Source organism: Mixophyes fleayi, chromosome 12, assembly GCF_038048845.1.
Source record: "Mixophyes fleayi isolate aMixFle1 chromosome 12, aMixFle1.hap1, whole genome shotgun sequence".
Taxonomy (NCBI): Eukaryota; Metazoa; Chordata; class Amphibia; order Anura; family Limnodynastidae; genus Mixophyes; species Mixophyes fleayi.
The window spans coordinates 66542051-66569692 of record NC_134413.1 but is presented as its reverse complement, the minus strand read 5'-3'; the positions used below and the strand labels follow the sequence as shown (position 1 = coordinate 66569692).

The window sequence follows — 27642 nt, the reverse complement described above, 5'->3', positions numbered from 1 at the left end:
TGGCACAGGGTGAGTGCCAGACATCGGCTGGTGATTAGATCAGTGCAAGGAGCCAATTGCTTACACTACAATCCTGATTCTCTGCACTAATAATCTTAAAAGCACCACCAGGCCCTACACATTACATATTGTCCCACAATGGTAGAACAACAGGGGGTGTGCCCCCTTCCCTCTGAGCCCCCCCAAAAAAGAGCATAGGGCTCTTCTGAGCTGGCCTGTGTGCAGCAGATGCATGCCTAGAGGCTAGAGTGCCATCACCGAGCCCCCTACCCAAATTTTGCTGTGGAACCCAGTGATGCACTGGTTACATTTATACTTTCTCCTTATTTTATGGCTGTTATAAGTTAATATTTATTGAAGTGGAGTATTTCAAATACCTGTTAATCAAGTCTGTAACCAGTGTGCCAAAGCTAACTTACTTTTCAGAGAAGTGAGCGTGTAGAGACTAGTCATAAAGGGCCCCATTCATCCAGGCATGTGTCTGCCGATTTTGACCGTATTGTACACAAGATCACTCTGCGCCTGCCCAGAACCGGGAGATACATCCATGAACGCAAAGGACACTTACTACAGCCTACAATTTCTGGGAGTGATTTGGGAGGGGAAGGGGCGTTTTGTTGTGGTCAATATACAATAAGGACGTGCCAAACTCAAGTACACACAGCCATGTCCAAATCAAGCTCTGGTCATCTCAAAGTTACTTGTTTTTCTGCCGTATCTCTTGCTCCAGCTACAGGGCTAGTCTAAGTCCTGATCAGTAGTGATGACAGTCTCGTATCCATGGTATAACATGTGTTTGCAATCAGGAACTGTTTTATTATTATGCTTATATTATTAACAGGTGACAGTAATTAAATTATTTTTTTTTGTCCTGTTTGTGAATTTATAATGCACGTAGCTATTGGACATATTGTGCGTCTTGTCTGGTAGAGCACAGCAGACTTACACCCGATTTCAACAGCGCACGTATCTTGATCATCCATGCCTTGATGAACTCAAGAGTACACAAAGCCTAAATACGTGCGAAAAATACTAAACGCGGGTAGCACTCAGAGTGCGTACCTTGATGAATCAGGCCCAAAGAGTTTAAAAGTTTTACCAAAATATGATGCAGAATTAAACAGCTAATGGAAAAACAACAGATTGAACAGTTCAGTGCTTTTCAGCAATGTTTATGTAGCTGAAGAGTGGGCAGATTGCTGCAGCAAATGGTTTTGGTGGTATTGTATACCAATTTATATCTGATTTTTCTTTATTCTGAATCACATCTATCCTGTAGGATGATAGGGGCAGGCTGGGCTGGGGGGCAGGGGGTCATCTGCATTTTTTAACTTTAAAATACGCTGCCGAGTCGAGACTTTGCCCCCCGGGCTAAAATTTTCCAACCTTCCCCTGTTCCTTAGTCCTCCATTACTTGTTGTCCTTCTCTCTATCTTTATTGTAGGGTGAACCGTACACTTGATCCCGATAGACATAAAATACTTACCTACTTTTGAAGGCAGCTGTCCGGGAGGGGGTCCGTCAAAGGGGCGTGGCCACGAGTGGTGTGCCGTCAGGCTCCACCCCTGTCAATCCTATGCAATTTCGGCCAATCGCAGCAGGGGGCGTGGCCACGATGCCATGTCTCAACAACAGGGACAGCTGGATCCGGGATTTTTGCCTGCTCTCTCGGGAGTCCGGGAGAACTCACAAGAATTCGGGAGTCTCCCGGACATTCCGGGAGAGTAGGCAACTATGCATTAAATTGGTTTGGTCTCTCCGGCATTAGCCTATTTAACTAGAATCACAAGCACTGCTGCAGTCCTTCTTCTGTTATTGCCACCACAGGACAGCAATAACAGAAGAAAATGAATAAAAAAATACTTTAAAAATACAGTACATTTTTAACGGCCAATATATTTTAAGCATTTTTGTTTAAATATTTTTATCTATTTTTAAGTATTATTTTTTCTTAGCCGGGTTCTGCATACGTATGTCCCGACTGGCCCCTGAACTGTAAGTCAAGTCGTTCTGAGCCAGTATCGCCAAGTCAGCTTAGCAATACTCAGAGATTTTAATAATAAATTATAAGTGTTTTTTTATCGCTGCAACAAAGAGTGATAAAAAAAAATCAGCCCTATCGCCATATATTATAAATAGCCCATATATATCTGTATCTATGGTTGATTCTCTCTTTCTTTAATTTTATTCTCTCTTAACTTAGCTTTTTTTTTACATTTTCCTAACATTGTCCAATGCCCTCTCTCATCACACTCCTATCACTCTCCTTCTTCCTTTTCTCGTCACTTCCTTCTTTTAACGCCCACACTCCCCATTCAATTTCGAATCACAGGGAAAATGGAGGTGGGAGTCTTAGATGCAGAGATTAAATATCCACACTGAGCAGCCTCTAGTGCCTATTTAGAACTCTGCTCAATATAACGTTATGTAGCTCTAAATGAGAGTCTGCCTTCATAATACAAGCAGGGGAAGACCATTCTCTCTCACATGATGTGGGCTGCTGTTAAGCGCATAAACGGCCGCTCTGCAGCACACAGTGGGCACAGCGATAAGGAATCATCAGTGTTCATTGCTGCAGCCCCGCAAGCCACCCACCAAAGCTGCAGGAACTACACACTGAAAATAATGATAGTAAAATTAATAGGTTATTAGCATGGGGCAAGAATGCCGGAGCACACTTTAGTCACTATAGACCAGGCTTGACTAACCTGTGGCACTCCAGGTGTTGTGAAACTACAAGTCCCAGCATACACTTCCAGCAATAAGCTGCTATATATTGGCAAAGCATGCTGGGGCTTGTAGTTTCAGAACACCTGGAGTATCACAGGTTAGCCATGCCTGCTATAGACATACTAAACTATATATAAAACATTTGTAAATTAGACTCTGTCATTTCAATATATAACATAATATCTGAAATAAACATGGGGTTCACAGTGGCCATTTTGATTGTCAATGCCCATCAGATTATTAAATGATCAGGGCTTATAAATTCAGTAAATATATCTACTGCAGGCATATCTGCCAACCTTTCATGTCTCTACCCTGGGAGATCCTGGAGGGGAGGTCAAGTGGAAAGGGGGCGTGGTAATTAGCTGCGCCACCATAGCCCCACCCCCTGACGTGCAATGTCGTGATTTGCGGCATTTGTGCAGCAGGGGTAGGGCTTAATGACGCAAATCGCTTCATTAAGTGCAGCCTCTGTCTAGGATCCGGGAGGGTGTCTGCTCTCCCCAAAATTCGGAAGCCTCCCATACAATCCAGGAGATTAGGCAAGTATGAGGGGAGGTACAAGGAGCAAGTGATGAAGACATGATGACGTGAATTGTGTCATCACAGCCCGGCCCTCCACTGTGCAACGACATGGTTTGTGTCATGGCGCAGTCGAGGTTTGGAGGGTTAATAATGACGTGATTTGCATAATCATGACCCGCCTCCTGACCAGGAGTCTAGAAGGACATTCCGAGAGGTAACTACGATTTCAACTATTTTATCACGGAACACTTTGCAAATAAATTATGTCACACATGTATCTAGGAGCTAGATTTACTAAACTGTGAGTTTGAAAAAGTGGAGATGTTGCCTATAGCAACCAATCAGATTCAAGTTGTCATTTATTTAGTACATTCTACAAAATGACAGCTAGAATCTGATTGGTTGCTATAGGCAACATCTCCACTTTTTCAAATACACACTTTGGTAAATATATCCCTAGGACTTTTTTCTTAACTACAGATAATCAGACAAGTACAATAGGTGTTTCTTCCCTCTAACACTGTCCTCATGAAGCTACATTTCCTATTCGTTTTATAATTCTATCAACTCATATAATTTCCTTGTGTTACACCTTTATAAATAGCTTTATTCACTGCAAAGTTATAATGAATTCACTAGTTACTTCAAGTACTTTCAAAAGACAAATTTAGTATTAAGAGATAACATCCTATACTGATTCAATTATAAGCATTTTACCTCAGAGTTCCGTGATCTTTATAACATACTTAGATTGCAGTCTTCAAACAGACTTCAACTGTCCCAATTTAAAGGGGACAATCCCAATGTTAGAGCTCTGTCCCGCCCAGACACCTTTGTCTCACGGATTGGAAAATTGGGAGGTATGACCCATTCACTGGTTCTCTGCAGAGCGGTGGGGAACGAGTGTCGGGTGCACTTGCTTCTGGCGCATGTGGCAATGAATGGGTCTTTTGAGAGGTGGGTGGTAAGGGGCATCCTAGCGCTTTAGTCTGTATGTCCTGATTTGAGTCCTGGAAAGTTGGGAGGTATGACTATAATACCCTCAACATCTCAAATATTCATGGGATTGCTCAGACCCTTGGAGGTAAGATAAGGAGCGTTGCCTAATTTTTTTATTTATAATATGTTGGTCATTTTACTTAGCCTTACCTGTGAACCCAATGCAGAAATAGTTTTTCCACATTCATATCTCGGGCAGCCTGGTATAACCAGTGCCCTGGAAATTTACAGTCTGGTTCCAGCTTGATAGAACTCTCTGCCAGGCTGTGATCATGTTAGGACGTCTATCTACGTACTGTCCTCTAGATCATACTTGCCTACTTTCGGCAAGTGTAGTCCGGGAGAGGGGCGTGACTAGAATGCGGGAGGGGGTGGGGTTCGTCCAAACGCATCATTTTGCACCCCCTCTTCCCCCCGCGACGAAAATGCTGTGTTGTCGCAGGGCAAAATGACGCGATTCAGCGTGAATCTCGTCATGTAGGCTAGGCAGTTGCAGGATGCAGGAGACTTGCCTACTCCCCCGGGAGTCCGTGAGACCGACCCGAATTTCGGCAGTTTCCCGAACATTCCGGAAGAGTTGGCAAGTATGCTCTAGATCAGTGTTCCGTAGTTGTCAAGTGGCTAGATTTGAGATTGGATTTCATTTTACATATTACATTCAAGAGACCTTAGCGTCACTTTGTTCAAATAACTTACTTGATGTTTTGTGCAAAAGATTATTTTTTTTGGCATTGCCAGTCACGGGTCCTACTAGTTTTAATGTTCACGTGGCCACTAGCGGGCAATGTTCTGCTGTATTTTGCACAACAACTTGCATCAAAATGATGTCCCTTGTGCATAACAAATGAAATTGCTCCTTTACTGTTGGGTACTGGTGAAGTGAATACTACATGAAAGGAAGAATTTAAGAAATACCTGTTTTGGTTTTTTTATATTGAGTTACCATTTAAAGTAGCAATCCCACATAGATTTATTTATTTTTAAGCATGCATCTGATCTGTCATTTTTCTGAGCTATCCTTTTACAAATCATAATTATCTGTTCAAAATCTCCGTGGAGAGCACAAGTACACAGACGCAGAGCTCAGAGGGGCGTTCCGAAGCCTCGCTGCTCGTTGCATCATGTGGCTGTGGTTGTCATGGTGATCATGACTGTGCAGAATTATAAATACCTAACAATCCAAAGAAAAATGGTAACTACCAGCCTTCTTCTTATAGCCTGCCACTGTGATTTATGTTAAAACACACACCTCATTTTATCATGCTGCTTTAGCTGCCCTTAGCGCTAAACATACCGGTTTGACTCAGGATTCCAGACAAACTTGCAAGGATCAGTAGAATCATCATTGTGTCCATTTCCTGTGATAATTAGATATATAGAAGGACATTTTGTTATTAGCAGTTATTTATGCAGTTCAGATTATTTCAAATTGTTAAAAAAATAATAATATCCTTCAGCAAATTTCAGATAGAGCTGAGCACACCCCACTCGCTTTTCATTATATGTTCAAGCCTCGCAATGTCTAGGTTACATAACAAGAACGTGTAATAAATCTATTTAGTTTTCATGCTTAAAAAATGGAGGTCAATCTAACCCCAGCACTGCCTGGCCCTCAAGGAAGACTTTGTACCCACCTCCCCCCTCTCAGCGCCCCTGTCTATGTTTGTCAAGCTTTAGCTTTTAATAAAATTAGGAAATGAATGCTAAGGGGTGTGTCTGTTCCTACAATAACACATTCCGTCCTATGGAGTGTATGTGACCTCTATTATACTGTGACTGTCAAGGCAACCACTGAATTTAATCCAGACAACTGCCCCTCTGTGTCAAATCTGACATTTCTTCTGCTGTAGAGTTTAGCCGAAGGACAATCTAACATTAATTTGTGAAATAACACATTGCATCAACACCATTGTTAGTTAAAATTTCCACATACACCAATACAATTAGAAACATCATATATAATGCTTGCCAACTTTGGGGTCATGATGCACGGTAGGGGGCTCCGTAATGGGGGCCCCACGGATTGTGTCGTTGTGCCCCGCCCCCTGTCAAACGTTGCCAATATCAACCTATCACAGCTGGAGACAGGGCCAGGATGATGCGTTTAGTCCTGCCCCTATATATATATATGATTGACATGAAAATGCCAACAGGCTAAATGCCGATATGTAAATTTCGCTGACATGGTTAAAATACCAACATTGTGATTGCCGACAGTCACAATGCCAACATTAAAACGGCAATGACAGCGGGTACGGTGGCTATACATCGATAAGAGTTTTCATGTATAGGGCAATGTGATAACTAGCTCATTCGCCGGTGAAAACACCTGTTTTCATCCTTCTTAACCCATTCATAAATATGGCCCTAAATATTCACACTGCAAGAAGACCAAACGCAAATGTAAAAAACACTACTTAGAGCGCAACAGTGCCCTCTGCAGGCAACAGCTGTAAATTATAATTTTTACAAAATAGATACCTATTCAGATGTAGACAACTGTTCGCATTTTTGCCAAAGTAAGAACGAGGGAAGCAATATTAAAGAAGAAAGTCACAAAAATATTTCTTTGAACATCCTTCAATTTCACTGAAAGACAGTAGAATGGTTAAAGGTTCAGCTAAAGGACAGGATAGAGTGTTATAGTAAACGGTGTAGGCTCAGATGAAAGGCTGGTAGCCAGGGGAGAGCCTAAGGGGATAAGGACTGGGTCCTGCTTTGTGTAACATACTCCTTAGGGATGATACTTGTGATCTATAAAGGAAGGCATGTCTTTTTGCACATGATACAAAGATGTGTGACAGAGTTAACACCACAGAAGGTGTGAAATAATCTAGAGAAAATAGAGGAATGGACTTAAGTGTGTAATCTTAGGCTGGGTACACACTACAGGGTGTTAGCCAATTATTGGGCCAGTCACATGATAAACGACTCTTAGGTGCGATATGACATTAGTGTGTACGCTCCCACGATCATGATTTACCGTACCAAAGCTCATCGTATCGTTTGATTTGATTTTATAAACTGACTAAAAATCTCGATCAACGATGGAACAATGTCGTTCCAATCCTGCAGTGTGTTAGCACTCACGACCAGATTGCCAGTTTACAGAGTCACCCTCTAATCCATAGTAGTACTATTTTCTTTTGATTGTATATATTTGCTTTTCTACTAGAGTGCAACCAACATTGAAGAAATCAAGACATTTATAGGATTTTAAAACCAAGTAGAGTTAATTTGTAATACTGGTGCGGAGGGTTTCCTAGTATCGATCAGATTAGGATGTAATCATTTTAAGATAGTTTTGTTTAGTGTTTGTTTGAATGGCTAAAGATGCATGTATAGTATGTTTCATGATTAAGATTGAAACAAGAGGAAACGTAAGAGAATGTAAGAGAAAGAACAGGTTCTGTATAAAACAAATAATGATGTTCTTCTCCGCTTACCTCCAGAATTAAAAGCCTCTGCTAAACACATGTTAAAATATGCTTTTAAAAAGTTCCCTTGGAGCGAAACGCGTCAGGGCTAAAGGCGAATTGAAAGCATTTATACAACTTGCCTAGAAGTGCCTTGAACTACGTATATTTACTCGTAAATCCTGTTTACTTGAACGGATTTTGTCCATATTCAGACCAGCAAAGAGATACGGATAAGCAAACATGTAGCCACCTATATCTGTCTTCTAAAAGGAGTGTGATCATCCATAGTGGTCTTTACCACAATGTTCCAAACAAGGATCTCATCAAGTGGGTATTGTCAGACGCCGGGTGCTCGCGGTCTCCAGACCGAGACCCGGTTCACTTACCTCTCCTCTGCGCCCGTCCGACTCCAGCTGACGGCCGCTATCTTGGTTGCGAGTCTGCGCATGCGCAGACTCGATCTCTATTTTTTACCTTCCCTGGCTTCCTATTGGATGAGGGTTTTTCCCTCCACTATTTAAAGCAGCCTCCTCCTCTCCTCTGAGCCTGTTCTTAGGTTCAGTTTGGGTGATTGTGTGGACATCTCCTTTGTTCCAGCACGCTGCAAACCGCTATCCCAGCGGTCATCTCTGCAACCGCAGATCACCTCAGCCCACGCTGCAAACCGCTATCCCAGCGGTCATCTCTGCAACAACAGATCACCTCAGTTCACTCTGCAAACCGCTATCCCAGCGGTCATCTCTGCAACCGCAGATCACCTCAGTTCACGCTGCAAACCGCTATCCCAGCGGTCATCTCTGCAACCGCAGATCATCTCAGCTCACGCTGCAAACCGCTATCCCAGCGGTCATCTCTGCAACCGCAGATCATCTCAGCTCACGCTGCAAACCGCTATCCCAGCGGTCATCTCTGCAATCCGCAATACCTAACTCCCTGAACTCCGTGGGTCTCGCCCCACTCCCAGAGAACCGCGACCTGCGTAACGGCCGCCGCAAAGTCCATACCACCTTGCGGGGGTTCTTGGTGAAGGCCAGCCGCCGCGTTAGACTCCGCGCCTCTGGTGAGTGTTAGTATTGGCAGGCCAGGGGTCTAGTATCCCAGCGCACCGTGACAGGTATTTATGAAGAGAAGAGTTGCCTCTATTTTTGGGACTTTGTTGTTCTCACATATGAAAGTATATCTGTTTGGAGACAGGATTCTATACTGTCTTATTAATGACATGACGATTTAAAAGAGGGCTACACATTTTTCTCTGATTATTCAGGCACAGTGAGTTATATTTGTTTCTATACAAGGTCTATTCACAATTACTTATTCATGGTTTCTAAATTTTGATATGTGTGTTTTAATCTTTATTAATTGCATGATACAATTCAGCTTTTGAATGATATATTCAATTTTAGTAATGGTTTATAAGCGCTGCCTTTTTTGCTTGTTAGCATCAAGACAAAAGGGCGTGAGATTTGGAGCATCAGTGGAAACAGGCCAAGGTCTCTGGAACGGTGACGGAGATCATTCATTTTATCCGCACAGTTTTGCTAGTTAGAAGAGGGGGGATTGTGCATGATTAAAATTTGGGGGTTCTTATTTAATTCCTTTTATATTATTATTATTGTTTATTTATAAGGCGTCACAAGGTTTCCGCAGCGCCGTACCCAGTACAAACAATGGACAGTACAGGGAATAACAGTACAGAACAATAAACGAGTAATACCAAGACTTCAGAGGCTCCAGGCAAGGCAAATATATTGATGTTGGAGCAGAAGAGAAGGTAGAGAGACAGGAGGGAGGAGGGCCCTGCTCATAAGAGCTTACATCCTATAGGGAGGGTAGACAGACGGCAGGCACAAAGGGAGTCGGAGGAGGGGAGCAAGCGCTCCCCTCTTCTTAGGAGGAGTAAAGTGAAGAGAGCGAGCATGGAGAGAGGGTTAGGTGGAAGGCTGGTAGGCAATGCGGAAGAGATGAGTTTTGAGTGCCCGTTTGAAGGAGCAAAAGTTAGGGGACAAACGGATGGAGTGTGGGAGGTCATTCCAGTGCAGGGGGGCAGCTCGGGAGAAGTCTTGAATTTTGGAGTGGGATGAGGTGATCAGAGTGGAGGAGAGGCGATGGTCATAGGTCGATCGCAGGGACCGGCGGGAGTTTGGAATTAGAGGAGATTGGAGATATAATGGGCAGTAGAGTGGGAGAGAGCCTTGTAGGTGAGGGTAAGAAGTTTAAAAAGGATTCTGTAAGGGAAGGGGAGCCAGTGTAGGACAAGGCAGAGAGGGAAGGCAGAAGAGGAGCGGCGAGAAAGGAAGATAAGCCTCGCAGCCGCATTGAGTATAGAATGAAGGGGGGCAAGGCGAGAGTGGAGGAGGCCGGTGAGGAGAAGGTTACAGTAGTCCAGCCGGGAAATGATAAGCACGTGGATAATAGCTTTATAGTTACAAATATATATTTTGATCCAATATAGGACTATGTGTCCTAGTTTTCCTACTTACAGTTTTTGCTTCTATAATTCTGTAACCTGCAATAATTATTTTCCCAGAATATTGATGCATATTGATGCATGCCAATTATCAGAGAAATAGCAGGAATAGGATCTTGTCCATGGTTTACTAAATTTGGAATCACAGTGGAAGCCAGGGGTAATTATACTGGCTAAGCAGATTTCTTCATATTACATGGGTGTCCTAGGTTTAAGCTTCAAAAGTATGGGAAGATATTACATGAATGGGTATTTGTTAACAATTCAAAGTATTCCTGTACAATGGCAAAACCTAAATGAGATGTTGTATGTCGGGGGAAAGTACAGATGGTGTCACGTGATTTGCGTCATTGCGGCCCCAGACCATTCTGCGGAGCTTGGTGAACGGACTTCATGATACGATTTACAGTGAATTACATAATCAGTGAGCGGGATCCGGGAGAGGAGCCCCCCTCCCTCCCGTGCAAGCTCTCCTCTGCTGTCCACCTGCTTATAATGATAGAAGGGTTTCTTCCAGATACCATGAAAAGAGGTTAGACTGTAAGAAGCACTGAAATAAAATGTTGTAGTAGTCCTCCAGGCTGACACTGAGACCCCTACTGATGATATTCATGGTGCCTAGGGTACACTAAGCCAATAATGAGTTCCAGTGGATTTCTAGTTGAGCGTTGGAGTAATGTAGATAATGTGCTATGACATTCTTCTGTCTAGGGTGGTAATAACACCATTTTCATCCCTTACACAGAGTTCTGTAAACCGTTGAATACAAATTATTTTATATATTAGAAATATTGTAATTTGTCAGCATTATTAGATCTACCAGCAAGACAAATCCTACTATATTAGGCTTTTGTATCAAGAAAATTGTAATGATTAAACTAAGTCCCTTAAACTTTTTGCCTGAGACAGCTGCCTATGGTTGTCTCATAAGAGGCATGTCAGGCTCCATACCTCCGCATTTGCCTTGGGACAGCCGCCTGTCTCTCATTCCATTGTATTTAGACTTAAAGGAAAAAAAAAAGGGGGGTTTCTATCGCACAGATTGAAGGAATAACCCTCTATTACTTGATTCTAAGAAAATTCTTATCTTACGTAAAGGGGTGCTACCAATAACACATTTAATATATTCAGAAGAAAAGAGGCTAGAAGTTATTTATGGTGCACATTAATTCCTATTCATCAATGCTTTCGACACAACACTGGTTAAAATATAACCTTTATTGGCAAATAAATAAAAACTGGTCTCTTAAAATAGCGCAAAATATAGTTAAGGTAAGTGATTAGGTGATTTAAAACTCTGAATGTGCTTTGACTTCTGGGGCCTGATTCATTAGTGATCTTATCTTGTGCAAAAGTTAAGATGCTTATTTTTAAGAAGAAACAGGGAGATAAGAGTGAAGTTAAGATGGATTTTCATCTTAACTTAAGAAATTCTTCACTTACGCAGTAGATTTTGCTTCTTATCTCCCTTTTCTGAGGATGCACAGAGTGGATTTGCTTAAGATAAGCAAAAAACGGCAGATAAGATCACTAATGAATCAGGCCCCTGTTTATTAATTCGTGACCACTGCAGGTTTCTCTGCATGTTTGCTTGTACTTCTTTACAAATAGATATACGACCTATTTTATGCAGGGTTAGTTAAACCGGCAGCATTTAAGAATATTGGGACCATTGGGTCCTAGCCGATACCTTAGGGAAATCTCAGCTCCCAAATGCTCATGTTAAAATCCAGCTCTTTAATTTAAGCAATAGCAGCTATTAAGGAAAAAGACTCTGTATCAGGAGAGCTATATACTCCATTTAGGAGATACAAAAAGAACCTGAATCTATAAGAGCGATACATATGGTTAGTGGATCGGCATGCAATATTCTCAACCCATTAGCTACCGCTAACAATAGTCTTAGAGAGTGACTTAGCAGACTCCTTATATACTTTTATAATGAAAACCTAATTACTGAGGGATACATAATAGCTAATACAATTTGGGGTTGGAACCTAGCATTGATACCTCAACAAGGCAACTAACCTGCAGTGGTCACGAATTAATAAACAGAAGTCAAAGCGCAACTTACCTTCACTATATTTCGCGCTATTTTGAGAGACCAGTTTTTATTTATTTGCCAATAAAGGTTATATTTTAACCAGTGTTGTGTCGAAGCCATTGATGAATAGGAATTAATGTGCACCATAAATAACTTCTAGCCTCTTTTCTTCTCATTCCATTGTGTCTGGTTGCCCGGCAAACAGACGCGATACTTCCGGCTGGGCTGCCGGTGCCAGTGCGCATGCATATTCCGTTGCAAGGCAACTGAATGCGATTCTGTACCTGGCGGCGGCTGGTGATGTCACCGCCTCTGGTAATTAGCTGCAGCCCTCCTCTATATAAGGAAGGCACTGGCACACTATTCTTTTGGATTTACCTTTGGCTCCGCATCTCCTAGTGATATTGACCTTTGGCTTGCTGACCCTTTTTGTGGATCCTGATTTGGTACTTCGCTATCTGGGCGGCTCTGACCCAGACTGTCTGACCACTGCTTCGTTGGAAGCTGTTCTGGAGAACCGCCACCTGCACGTCCCTTGCAGCTAAATCCAAATCTATTTGAACATCCTTCAATTTCACTGAAAGACAGTAGAATAGTTAAAGGTTCAGCTAAAGGATAGGACAGAGATTGGGCAGCAGGGTGGCTCAGTGGTTAGCACTTCTGACTCACAGCACTGAGATCATGAGTTCAATTCCCGACCATGGCCTTATCTGTGTGGAGTTTGTATGTTCTCCCCGTGTTTGCATGGGTTATGTATGATATTATTATAGAAACATCTTTCTTATTTACTCTTGTGTAACGCTTCTTATAAGAGCACTGTTTAGTAGGTTGCTGTGTGGGGCTGTGTTGAGGAAGCTGAGGTCACATTCATATTCAAGCCCAAAGGGATAGGCTTGACGCTTCTGGTATTTGACCGGAGGTACGCAGACCTGAGGACTGACAGCAGAGAGAAAGCTGCATTCGGGAGATATACTAAGCAGAGTTCTGAGTAGGAGACTTGTGTGAGCCATAGGACTTATAAACCTAAGCATACTAACCAAGCCCAGGTACCTGTAGTCTGTGTACCATCCCTGTTTAGCGATAAAAGGAAATGGGACATGAGGGAATTACCTGATGGTGGGAGATAATGAGAGGCACTATAAAGAACAATGTAGAGGACAAAAGACTGGGTCTGATTCATTAAGAAAAGTTAAGCAAAAGAAGGCAAGTAAGGCAAAACCATGTTGCATTGGAGGGGGAGGTAAATTTAAAATGTGATGGCAGATTTATATTTGGGGTAGGACATTTCCTAGATCAACTTTAAATCTCAGTGTACAAATAAGCTATCATGTATTTGTGTGCTACATGAAAAAACAGTCAGTATTTTCTTTATGTTCAAAATAATAAACTTATTTGCACCCCTTGTATTGTAAAATGGTTTTGTCCTGAAAACATGAGTAAGAAAACATACTCAATTTTTTGCTTAACTTTCCTTAATGAATCAGGCCCAGGGTAATAATACCTTTATTGTGGTGTGTCAGCTCGACAAATAAAAGACACTGTCAAGTTTTAATTGCAGCTACTACGTATGGGCTAGTGTGATGGAACAATGAGTAGGAGATAGATGTGCCGGCTATGAGCACCTACATGTGCTGATGTTTCTATAGTATTGGGTACATATGTGTACTTACTGAACAGTCTTCCTTCTCGTACTTTCCCAGAATTACCTAACTCCTCTACCCCTTATTTAGGAAATATATGTGCACTGGTGGGAATGGACGCAACAACTCTGCTGCCTAAAATACAAAAGAGAACTTGCAATGTTTTACAATATAATAATGTAGATCACTGCTGTCCACGTCCCCAAGAACTTAGTCCACCTTACTTCTATCACAAATAAGGGAAACCACTAACTCTGATAAAGGCAGCAAAACTTTTTGCTTACAGCTGCCAACTTACCTCTAGGTGTTTCGGCAGATCTTTACTCTTGTTTCTCTCACCCAGCGAAGTCCAGAAGCTAATGAGAGACACTGTGTAGTGTACAACTTATTTGTGTGTGATGTTAGGAATGTAGACACTGTGTGAACAAAGATTTGGTGAGTATTTATTTTACCTGTGCTGTTTATCTTATTACAAAAACTGTCCCACCTTTATTAATGTAACAAAGGATTTCCTCCCACTGACATTCTCTGTACAGCAAGCAGATTATAGTAATGGACACATCTTATAAAAATGAGGCAGTAGTTAAAAAATAGATTTTGCTTTGTCACGTTACCCAGGGAATATGGAACTCAGGTACTAACCCTGGTTGACGCTGGCAGGCCCAGAGGTGCGGAGTCTAACGAGTTCCCTGGTATTCACCAAGAAACGCCACAAGGCGGGATGGACTTTGCTGCCGAGAACTCACAGGTCACGGTCCTCTGGGTTGCCCCAGGGTGTAGTACTGCGAAGAAAAGGTATCCAGAGAACACAGACGTACACAGGGGTACAATGATATAGAAGAATGGCCACACCAGCCAAAACGGGACACATGCAGGCAAGACTGGACACTAGCGGAATGCAGAAGCACAGTCAAGCAGGCAGCGATTCTGTACACCGGGATCAATCAGGAGAGTAGTCAGCAGGCAGAGGTTCGGTACTCAGGTATCAATCAGGAGAGTAGTCAGCAGGCAGAGGTTCGGTACGCAGGGATCAATCAGGAGAGTAGTCAGCAGGCAGAGGTTCGGTACACAGGAATCAATCAGGAAAGTATTCAGCAGGCAGAGGTTCGGTACACAGGGATCAATCAGGAAAGTAGTCAGCAGGCAGAGGTTTGGTACACAGGGATCAATCAGGAGAGTAGTCAGCAGGCAGAGGTTCTGTACACAGGGATCAATCAGGAAAGTAGTCAGCACACAGAGGTTCGGTACTGTTAGGAACCCCTCCAGCCGGTACAACAAAAGCTGGAGTCTGCTCCGAAAGTCTGGTGTTCACTGTTGCCCCTAGTGGTGGGGACAGACTTGGCTGCAGACAAACGGAGGGCCGTGAAATGTGTACCGGCTGTGGAGAACCCAGAAACAGAGAGGTAGACAGTGAATCCAGAGAACAAGCCGAGGTCAGAGGTCACTTGCAAGCAGGAATAGTCGTTAAACACACCAAAGGTCGGGATCACAGGCACGGTAGCAAGGTCCAAGGTGCAGGCTGAAAGGTCAAGGGTCAATGGCAAACAGGCAGAGTCAAAAGTCCAGGCAGGGGTCATACACAAGAAATCAATCCACAGGGTGTCGCCAACACGATACAGAAGCAGGTTAGCTGACAGGCAAACTGGACGCTATAACCGGCAGGGAGGCTAAGCCCTGCCTTAAATACTTAGAGCAGCCAATAGGAACCTGTCACCAATACTCATCATGTGCAGGCTAATACCATTAAAAGAACTCTTAATCAGCCCACAGCTGTGGGACACAACTGAGCATGCGCCCGGCTACACAGCCTGCCGGAGCGCATAAACATTACTTTTGGCATCCGGCCGTTGCCCTGGTAACAGTCGGCCTGAATCCCAGAAGTGACGTCCTGGTCGTCATAGCGATGGCCGGGACGCCAGGCGGAGCCACAGTGAGTTGTGGCGGTGCACGCGGCCGCCACGACTGTCTAACGTACACAGGGATCAATCAGGAGAGTAGTCAGCAGGGAGAGGTTTGGTACACAGGGATCAATCAGGAGAGTAGTCAGCAGGCAGAGGTTCGGTACACAGGGATCAATCAGGAGAGTAGTCAGCAGGCAGAGGTTCGGTACACAGGGATCAATCAGGAGAGTAGTCAGCAGGAACAGGTTCGATACACAGGGATCAATCAGGAGAGTAGTCAGCAGGCACAGGTTCGGTACACAGGGATCAATCAGGAGAGTAGTCAGCAGGCAGAGGTTCGGTACACAGGGATCAATCAGGAGAGTAGTCAGCAGGCAGAGGTTCGGTACACAGGGATCAATCAGGAGAGTTGTCAGCAGTCAATAGAAAGAAGGCAATGATAATGGGACAATGCAAGGGGTGCAAATTAGTATTCTGTTTTGCACATAAGTTAAATACTGCCTGTTTTTTTCATGTAGCACACAAATACTTGATAGCTTATTTGTACACTGACATTTAAAGTTGATATTTGTGTGCTACATGAAAAAACAGTCAGTATTTAACTTATGTGCAAAACAGAATACTAATTTGCACCCCTTGCATTGTAACATGGTTTTGTCCAAGAGACTGAAATAAGAAGTTTCTCAAGTTAAGATCCTTAATGAATCAGGCCCGAGGTGTGTAGTACACCCAGTTCTAGGAGCAAATGGAGATTTATCACACATTAAAAAATAATGTCCCTTGCATTGGCAAAGATAAAGAATACGGTAAAGGGTCAGATTAGTCCCTTGAGTACTAAGCACTATTTCGTGCTAAGGATGAGGGGAGGTAAAGTCCCCGCAGTGTAGGACTAAGCAAGGCAGTACCCCAGACTCAAAAAGTCTGTAACATGGTCAAATGACTCCTGGGGGTAAATGTATCAAGCTGAGAGTTTTTCGGCGAGTTTGAAAAGTGGAGATGTTGCCTATAGCAACCAATCAGGTTCTAGCTATCATTTTGTAGAATGGACTAAATAAATGATAGCTAGAATCTGATTTGTTTTTTAAACCTGCCGGAAAACTCTCAGCTTGATACATTTACCCCCTGGAGTGGTGCAAGGCAGTATAAGGCAGGTTACACACATGAAGCAGGGACTGACTAGTTCTGGAAACCTGGAGGATCTTTAAACACCTATCAAAGGCTTAAAAGGATCTGCAGTGGCAGCTCTTTGGACTAGACTGGCAGCATTCTCTGTAAGGATGGCGGCTCTCTCTGTCAAAAATTGCAACCTGCTATGTGAGACTTGCAGCTCTATCTAAGGGATGAGTGACTCTTCTAATCTCCTACAGTCTCTAAGTGCAGTGTACTCCCTCTGTCTCTCTGCCTGGCTTTATTGAGAACACTTTCACTGTGTATATTTTCTCCTTTGGCAGACTCTTTAGCTGTATTTGCAGATATCTACTAAAATCTACCTCCAGAAGCTGTCTAATGGTTCTTAAACTAATAAGGAATCTGGATTATCTTCCTTTTCCTACCAAGCTCCCCATTTCTGGAGCAAACTATCGAGTGTTTAAATTTGCCACCTGCCTGAGATCTTTCAAAACTTCTGTCATTTACCTCTATATATACCTTATAATTGTAACGTAAAGTCTTTTTGTCACAAATGTATATATATCAAGGATATACTTGAAAATTGAAGGTGACTCTCAATGTATTTCTATTGGTAAAATACTTTCTAAATAACTAATTAATAAACTGCCAGCCACCTCTGCACAGATACCCCCCAATAAATAAACTGCCAGCCACCTCTGCACAGATACCCCCCAATAAATAAACTGCCAGCCAACTCTGCACAGATACCCCCCAATAAATAAACTGCCAGCCACCTCTGCACAGATACCCCCCAATTGCCATCCCTATATTTCTAAGATACCACTCACTGCCAGACACCTGTTGCAGCTACATACACCCAATTACCAGCCACCTGTTCCACTTGCTAGCCACCTGTTACACAAATACCTGCCAATTACAAGTGATATGCTACACCAAAAACCCTCAATTACCAGCCAATATGACACATTTGGCAGCTAAATATTGCAATGATACCCCCAACTGTCAGACACCTGTTGCAAGGATACCCCCAACGATCAGACACCCGTTGCAAGGATACTTCCAACTGCCAGACACCCATTGCAAGGATACTCCCAACTGCCAGGCACCCGTTGCAAGGATACCCCCATCTGCCAGACACCCGTTGCAAGGATACCCCCAACTGCCAGACACTCGTTGCAAGGATACCCTCAACTGCCAGCCAACCGTTGCAAGGATACCCTCAACTGCCAGCCAACCGTTGCAAGGATACCCTCAACTGCCAGACACTCGTTGCAAGGATACCCTCAACTGCCAGCCAACCGTTGCAAGGATACCCTCAACTGCCAGACACCCGTTGCAAGGATACCCCTAACTGCCAGACACCTGTTGCAAAAATACCCCCAACTGCCAGACACCCGTTGCAAGGCTACCTCCATCTGCCAGATACCCGTTGCAAGGATACCCCCAACTGCCAGATACCTGTTGCAAGGATAGCCCCAACTGCCAAACACCTGTTGCAAGGATACCCCCAACTGCCAGACACCCGTTGCAAGGATACCCCCAAACGCCAGCCAACCATTGAAAGGATACCCTCAACTGCCAGACACCCGTTTCAAGGATACCCCAACTGCCAGACACTCGTTGCAAGGATACCCTCAACTGCCAGCCAACCGTTGCAAGGATACCCCCAAATGCCAGCCAACCATTGAAAGGATACCCTCAACTGCCAGACACCCGTTGCAAGGATACCCCAACTGCCAGCCAACCGTTGCAAGGATACCCCTAACTGCCAGACACCTGTTGCACAGATACCCCCCATTAGCCACTAAAATGCTGCACATATTATTCCTGTCAACTGCTAGCCACCTGTTCCATAGATATCCCCCATTTGTCAGTCATAGAATACATATGAGGCATATAGGGGCACTAAGCTGTTATGCCGGGCATAAGGTTTTATATTTACTTTTTAGGTGCACTCAGTATATTTTTTGAACCACATCCCACATGCTAGGTAACTATTTATTTTACATTCATTCTGCCAATACAAATGTCAGATATCTTTTTGTTGGGAAGTGTCACAAATGCCTTAAAGAAGATTGCCTTTTACAAACAATGTTACCCTAGACCTTAACAATGGTTGTTGACTCTTCCTAAGAACACTTGGATGACTGAATATAAATATTGTATCTTTTAAATAGAAAGTGTAACTCTTTGTAATTATACTGGTCTGCACTAGCAGTAACAAGCAGGTCGAACTTATCTCTGTGAGATGTTGGTTCTTGTACATTTATCATTTCACTAAACACAATGGGCCTGAACGCAATGTGAACGAAATTTGCGTTTTAAAAAAACCCGAACTTTAATTGCACTCATGTCCGCCCATATTCAAGTACAAGCGGATCTTAAGCAACCTTGAATACAGGTATAAGTATGCTCTGACTATACGTTACGTGCCGTATGCAGACAAACACAACACTGCAGGATCAGCACATGCATACGTTCAATATAAAGTCCCATGCCAAAACAAAAATTCAATTAAATAAATGATTAATAGTACATTCATTAATAAAAACAAATTTTACTTTTTTTTTTACATGAAATATATAAACATGGCTAGTAATTGGCAGGTATTTGCGCAAAAACTTAATCAGCATGTTCTTAATATTCACTGTACATAAAATGCATTTTTATAGTTGCCATGCAAGTCAGCCATCGCTATCAGTTGGCGCTTACACCTCTCATCTAGCTGTACATTGAGCTTCGGAGTTACTGTGCTTTTTGTTAACTGTACCGTGCTCTCTCACCCTGTATCGTGTTTCTGTGTGTCTCTGTACGGCTCTACGGATACCTAGTGGCGCCCTATAAATAAAAATAAAAATAATAATAATAATAATAACATTGCATTACTGGTATTTCATTAGATGTTTTTATACAGACCTATTTTTATTTTCATTTTTTGATGTTTGACTTTGCTTCTGGCCAAAAGTTTCTTATATTCAATTATATTCGCATATTAAATATATAATATTTTTCTGTATTCCTTTGTTGAATTATGCAGCCTACATATATTGTTTTTACAAGTTTCTGATTTAGCGCCTAGGAGTTTTTTCTTATTTATTGTTTATATATTAGGATCTGAGGTTTCCTACACTTGCTCCTGATTTGGCAGCTTTGTTCTTTTCATTATTTAAGGGAGCGCCGATAAGGATCTAACTTTTTTTGTACGCCCCTTTCCTCCCTAATTCCGCCCTTCAAGATGTAGGTAGTCAGAAGTGTCATTTGCATAGGGACATTTACTGCAGTGCATTCTGGCGTAAGGTCCATTTCCGAGCATGCGCAGAGCAATTTCACGCAAGATACGGCGCGCAGCGGGACTTACGTCCGAAGATAAATCAGACCTTGTGTTTCTGTATCTATCACTAAAGCCTTTACACCATTGAAACGCACTGGATATGCCAAGGTGGATCCATTAAAAATTGATCTTGATACATCTGCATAGACCATGGCAAACAGACCTAGCTCAGTAATGGGCAACAGGTGGCTAGATAGCCGTGTGCGGTCCCCCCAGCCTTCACCCCGGCCCCCAGCTCCTTCTGTGTCCCATCAGCTCTGCCTCTTACTCTCTGCTTAATGCTCTATCAAGCTTCACCCATGGCCCAACTCTTATTAACTAAATGAGAGGGATGGCTGAGGTGTGTGTTATAGGGAATGTAGGGGCCTGAGAGGTGTTCTGTGGGAAATTGGGATCTAAAGTTCATGTGGGGTGTTCAGAGTTAGTGAGGGGTCTGAGGGATGTTTTGTTGGGTGGTGTGAGTATATGTGCTAACTATTCATGTAGTGTACTTAGAAGTGTCTCTTTCTTTAATGAAATGTATTGTTGTAACATATTTGAAAAGTTAGAGTGACACATATGAGGCTGTATGAGGGCATATGAGAATATACCAGGGCCGGACTGGCCATCTGGCACTTCTGGCAAATGCCAGAAGGGCCGATGGCCAGATGGGCCGGTTGCTAGCTGGCCGACCCCATTGCTCAGCGCACAGACTGTCATGCCGGAATTCAGTTTTGCGTGTGTACAGTGGATCTATGTTAGGTTTTGTGTGTGTGTACAGGGGATCTATGGTAGGTTTTGCGTGTGTACAGGGGATCTATGGTAGGTTTTGCGTGTGTACAGGGGATCTATGGTAGGTTTTGTGTGTGTGTACAGTGGATCTATGTTAGGTTTTGTGTGTGTGTACAGGGGATCTATGGTAGGTTTTGCTTGTGTACAGGGGATCTATGGTAGGTTTTGCGTGTGTACAGGGGATCTATGGTAGGTTTTGCGTGTGTACAGGGTATCTATGGTAGGTTTGGCGTGTGGGACAGGGGATCTATGGTAGGTTTTGCGTGTGTACAGGGGATCTATGGTAGGTTTTGCGTGTGTACAGGGGATCTATGGTAGGTTTTGCGTGTGTGACAGGGGATCTATGGTAGGTTTTGCGTGTGTACAGGGGATCTATGGTAGGTTTTGTGTGTGTGACATATAGTATGTTTTGTGTGTGACAGGGTATCTATAGTATGTGTGACAGGGTATGATTATAGTGTGTATGTGTGTGACAGTGTAACTATAGTATGTTTTGTGTGCGACAGGGTATCTATAGTATGTGTGTGACAGGGTATGAGTATAGTGTGTATGTGTGTGACAGTGTAACTATAGTATGTGTGTGTGGGCCAGTGTATGACTATAGTGTGTGTGTGTTACAGTGTAACTATAGTATGTTTTGTGTGTGACAGGGTATGACTATAGTGTGTATATGTGTGTGACAGGGTATGACTACTGTATGTGTGTGGGGGCCGGTGTATGACTATAATGTGTAAGGGGGAGGGTCTTAATATAATGTGGGAGGTAGGCTATTAATCTAATGGTGAATTGCAGGTAGGGGCTAATTATTGGGTGCTATTTTATTTGTGGGGTGATGGTGGGGCAATTTAATAGTGGGGCCTAACAATTTAAGATGGGGTGATTGGATTTTTTATTTAATGCTGGGGTGGTTTGGGAGCTATTAATTGAATGTGGGGTTGTTTGGGGAAAATTAGGTCTATTTATTAAATGTGATTATGAGTTAATGCCCGGGGTGGTTGTGGGAAATGGATATATTTATTAAACGTAAATGCTATTTAATTTCTTGCTGGAGTTGTTTGGAGAGAGGTAAATAGTTGTATTTATTAAATGGGAATACTATTTAATGTCAGGGGTAGTTGAAGGGAAATTGATGTATTTATCAAATGTGACTACTAGTATTTTAATGTTGGGGCAGGAGTTAGGCCTAATTTTAAAACGTGGATGCAATATTGATTTAACACCAGGGCTACATTTCATGTACTCATTTTTTTTCCCAAATAGGGCATCCAACATTCCAGGATCCAGACAAACAGCAACTGATCTAAAGACACCAGCAGCCACAAGTGGTGACAAGACAGGTAGGAGAGACCAGGACAGTCTGCCAACTGTTCTGAATTTGGTGGGTGACTGTCCCGCTTAGTCAGGATTTGGTCTGACTACAAGAACAGTTGGAAGATATGTCCTGCTTCACACTGTACTGCTTGTTAAGGCAGAACTGCGTGCACCTAACAGTAGTGCACACAGTATTGCCTGTGTATTTGTCAAAAATGTGTCTAACAGCCAAATTACATCATAGGAGCCCCCCTGACTTAAGTGCCCGGGCCCTCAGAGCCTTAATCCAGTTCTGGTCAGCAGGAGGAATCTGTGCTCCCAGTCCCGGACAGGACACAGCCTGCAGAGCAAGCCGAGGAGCTCTAAATTGCATGAGATTTATTAATCTCGTGAGACTAAGAGCTTCCCTGCTCACTCTACAGGAATGTTAGCAGCATCAGAAGCATAGATAAGTACAGTGTGCTAGGGGTGTCATAATGTGTCTGGGGGGTGAAGTAATGTGGATGGGGAGGGCCTGATAAATGTAATGTTTTATTATAATGTATGTATCAACGCACCAATTTGACCACGACCCCAACATAATGTAGCCACGCCCTTGGCGGCGCACCAAATGCGCTGCGGCACGTGTTTTTTTTTCCCTGCTCATCAACAGAGGTGGGCCTGTGTGCTTTAAATGCCAGGGCTGATTTTTAGTCCCAGTCTGGCCCTGGAATATACTAATGTATATTGGATACATGGTGGCATATAAAGCTATATGGGAGCATATGAGACTTTATGAGGGCATGTAAGGTTGATGCACAGCCAAAAATTACTCCAGCCCATGACCTTAGTTACAATAAAGACATAGAAACATATGCAGCGAAAAAGAGGTCAACGCTTTATGTAATAAATTTACATACTGGCCTAAGTCTTTTTTTTATATCCCTTTAATCCCCCAAGTACAGCCCCTATTCCTTTGTCCTGCTGCCTCCCTATTGGCCAATCCCCAGCTCCTTCCATTGCATCCCTACTGCCATTCCAGACCCCACCCCTCTTTCCTCTCTGCACAGTGCTAAAAAGTAACACATATCCAACAACTCTCATTGTTATGGCAAGGATGTCGAGCCCAACCTCAGCGTTTATCCCCTTTTGAGCCTAAATAACTCTCTGTTTTCTTATTGGCTATATGGTGGCTAATAATAGCTCTCTGTTATGCTGCATTAAGTACACTTTCAATTTTACCCAAACCATGCAGGTCATGTATATATTTACTACAGAGTACGGTGCACTCCTTTTATAATTCTTGCTGTACTAATGTATCAGTTTAATACTTCACTGGAAGCTTTATGCAGAGCACTAATTAAACACCTTCATTGCCTTAATGCTGTAATGGTGCGTTAATGTAACATTTTGGTACATAGCTTTGGCACTGCACTAATTTAATACAATTATTTAGCAGTGCTTATTTGTTATTTTAACATAAATATTAATAAATAACAATAATAGTAATAATAATAATAATAATAATATAAAAAATTCTAGAAATGTGATTCATCAGACCACCTTCTTCCATTGCGCCACGGTCCAGTTTTGGCACTTAAGTGCCCATTGTAGGCGCTCTTGGTGATGGACAGGGGTCAGCATGGGCACTCTGAATGGTCTGCGGCTATGTAGCCCCATACGCAGCCAGCTGCGATGCACTGTGTGTTCTGGCACCTTTCTATCATAGCCAGCATTAACATGTTCAACAATTTGCGCTACTGTACCTCTTCTGTTGGATTGGACAAGACGGAGTAGCCTTTGCTCCCCGCATGCATCAATGAGCTGCTTACTTCAATTGCCTGCTTCTCTTCTTTAATTTCATGTAATGCCCACAGTGGCTTAGTGGTTAGCACTTCTGCCTCACAGCACTGGGGTCATGAATTCCCAACCATGGGCTAGATTTACTAAGCTGCGGGTTTGAAAAAGTGGGGATGTTGCCTATAGCAACCAATCATATTCTAGCTTTCATTTATTTAGAACTTTCTACAAAATGACAGCTAGAATCTGATTGGCTGCTATAGCCAACATCCCCACTTTTTCAAACCCGCAGCTTAGTAAATCTAGCCCTAAGAGATCATACCTATGACAGGCGTTCACAAAATGCTACTGAAGCACTTTCACAGCAGTTCACAGAATAAATAGCCCATTATAATGCAGGGGAGTTAAGTGCGATTGCTGCCGGAAATAGAGAAAGATACGGGGAAAACTTACTCAGAATGTTGTTAGGCATTTGGGAGTCGGAACTAGTTTGTTAGCTGCAGAAGCTATTGGGCTAGGGATCATGACTACAGAGGAAAACAAGAATAAAGCAAGGAAATCATTCTCTGTTAGACAATGTGCATCTGTGCATTGCAGAAGTGTACACTAATCCCACGGAGATCATGGGTATTACTCTGTGGTGCTTAGCTGGAGGAGGATGTAGAACATGTGAGAGAGTATGGGTGTGTGGCAGCAGGTTGGCTTAAGGAGTTTTCAGACGAGAATACTTAAAGGGATCTAATGACGTGGGGAGGTCCTGATATGACATCATTTGATTCCACTTGAAAAAGTAAAGTGCTAAAATATCATCGTTCCCAGTTTTGGTGCAACGGGTGCGACGGCATCAATACAGGAGGCAGCTGCTTCACTGAGCCAGTTGGCTGAGTTGGACTATAATTACCAAGACTCTGCACACCGCAATCGTGCTGCTACGGAAAAAGTAAAAAAATGTGTGAACAAAAATGTTTTTGGGGCCGTTAAAAAGTGGAATACCAAAAGAAAAAATACACAGCAGCTACTAATATATCTATCTATCTATATACAGGCCCGGCGCTCCCATTAGGCAAGGTTAGGCACTTGCCTAGGGCGCCGGGCTCTGGAGGGTGCCTGGAGGGAGGAGACGGAGCAGAGAGGCGGCGGTGGTGAGGTAAGGAAAGACGGGGTGAGGGGGGAGGAGGGAGGAGGGCATCGATTGTTGCGGGGGGGGGGGGGGGGGGCGCCGATTTTGTAAAAATGCCTAGGGCGCCATGGAGGCTAGCACCGGCCCTGTCTATATATATATATATATATATATATATATATATATATATATATAGTTTATTTTACATATTTTACTTAATGATTATAGTATTATGAGTAGAGATGTTCACTGACCCCCTGTGTTTTGGTTTTGATTTTGGATCTGGATTAACTTCGTGTTTTGGTTTTAGTTCTGGCAAAACAGCTCTCGCCTGTTTTGGCTTTGGTTTTCTATTTTTTTTTTCTAAAATCCCTGTTTTATTTGCTAAAATCACATAATTTGGCTCTTTCTTTTGTTCCTACATTATTATTAACCTCAATAACATTAATTCCCAGTCATTTACAGTAAATTTTTGTCAAGTGACAAGAACACTGCTACCCCTCCTGTTTCTGTATGAGCAATGGCACTGGAAAGTGACAAGAACACTGCTACCCCTGTTTCTGTGTGAGCAATGGCACTGAGCAATGTCACTGGAGACTGGAGAGTGACAAGAACACTGCTACCCTGTTTCTCTGTGAGCAATGGCACTGAGCAATGTCACTGGAGACTGGAGAGGGACAAGAACACTGCTACCCCTGTTTCTGTGTGAGCAATGGCACTGAGCAATGTCACTGGAGACTGGAGAGTGACAACAGCACTGCTACCCCTGTTTCTGTGTAAGCAACGGCACTGAGCAATGTCACTGGAGACTGGAGAGTGACAAGAACACTGCTACCCTGTTTCTGTGTGAGCAATGGCCCTGAGCAATGTCACTGGAGACTGGAGAGGGACAAGAACACTGCTACCCCTGTTTCTGTGTGAGCAATGGCACTGAGCAATGTCACTGGAGACTGGAGAGTGACAACAACACTGCTACCCCTGTTTCTGTGTGAGCAATGGCACTAAGCAATGTCACTGGAGATGGAGAGTGACAAAAATACTGTTACCTGGAGACTGGAGAGTGACAAGAATACTGTTACCTGGAGACTGGAGAGTGACAAGAATACTGTTACACCTGTTCTATGTGAGCAATGGCGGTGGATCTCCTGGGGAGGGAGGTACGTATGAAATCCAAAACCTGCGAGATCTGAGAACGCAACAATGTCGTTCTACCTCGATTCAGATCCGAGGACGCGCAAAAGTACAGAGACGGCTCACGAGCCTACTCGGAAGTTCGGGTGGGCTTGGTTTTATTTTTTTGCATGCGTTCTGATGGGACTTTATATTGAACACATGCATGTGTGTATCCAGCACTGTGTTCTGTCTGTTAACATACTGCAAGTAACATTTAGCCAGAGCGTACTTATACCCAGATTCAAACTGAAACGTATCTTGAGATCCACTTGGATGTGAATGCAGTCTCTCAAGTTCTGTGCTCATCTTGTAAACTCGAGTTGTGTGCATCCGAACTTGAATATATAAAATACTTTTTACTCTTTCCAGCTGGGAGATCCCGGAGGGAAGGTGAAGTGTGAGATCGGAAGGGTGCGGGACGTGGTGAATTGCGTCATTTTGCTTCTGCCTTCACCATGACGTAAAAGCAACATGTGGGAGAATGGCCTGCTCTCCAGACAGATCTACTCGGAATTTGGGACTCTCCCGGACAGTCCAGGAGAGTGGGCAAGTATGATATATAAGTATCCTGCATACATACAGTAAATAGTGCTACCACATGTGTGAACTCAATAATAAAACCCTTATCTTTTTGAAGAGAATCTGGACCACTTGCACGTCAGTTTAGCTATCGTCTGACCACCTTCCAAACCAGTACTCCACTTACATCTATTTTATGCTGTCCCCTACCGAATCTGTATTGGGACTGGTTTGTGTATCTCTAACAGACCTGTGAAGTCACACGGTCCCATTGTATCAGAGTCTCATGGCAGTCACAAATCAGGATATAGTGAACACTGATCACCATTTATTTTTAGAGAAACTGGTCAGCCTGAGCTGAGTCAGCTGCACAGCTGCCATCCATTGCCGACGTAACCACGTTTCAGAGATGGAAGCTTGGAGACTGATGGAGAAGCAACACTGTTTATGGCTGCCAGGACTTGATGGAACCAGTAGTACCACACACATTTAATCCTTCATTACACCTATACCCATCAGACATGGGTGTTGGAAAGAGTGCTTTTTACAGGCCCAAATTCCCTGCAGGCCTATCCAACCTGTGGGTCTCCAGGTGTTGTGAAACTACAAGCCCCAATATGCTTTGCCAGGAGAAAGCCCAAAAAAATAGCTGGTAAGGCATGCTGGGACTTGTAGTTTCACGCCAAATGGAAAGCAGCAGGTTGTCCAGGCCTGACCTAAGGAACTCATCCCTCTGCCAGTCAGGCTGTGTCATGCCACATCATAACAGGGGGAAAGTATGC

The 27642-nt window shown here is 43.3% G+C and overlaps 1 protein-coding gene across 4 annotated transcripts in view; it reads right to left on the bottom strand.

The window, feature by feature from the left end:
• LOC142108870 (C-reactive protein-like) overlaps positions 1-27642 on the bottom strand; it is a 29906-nt gene that overhangs the window by 1228 nt on the left and 1036 nt on the right. For 2 of the 4 annotated variants that reach the window (XM_075192809.1, XM_075192811.1), the window contains exon 2: positions 5549-5612. In XM_075192809.1, the coding sequence (XP_075048910.1) occupies positions 5549-5612 (64 nt within the window). Of the gene's footprint in view, positions 1-5548; positions 5613-12562; positions 12762-14122; positions 14235-27642 lie in introns of those variants that run through there. The other 2 variants (XM_075192810.1, XM_075192812.1) reach the window with 2 other exon arrangements.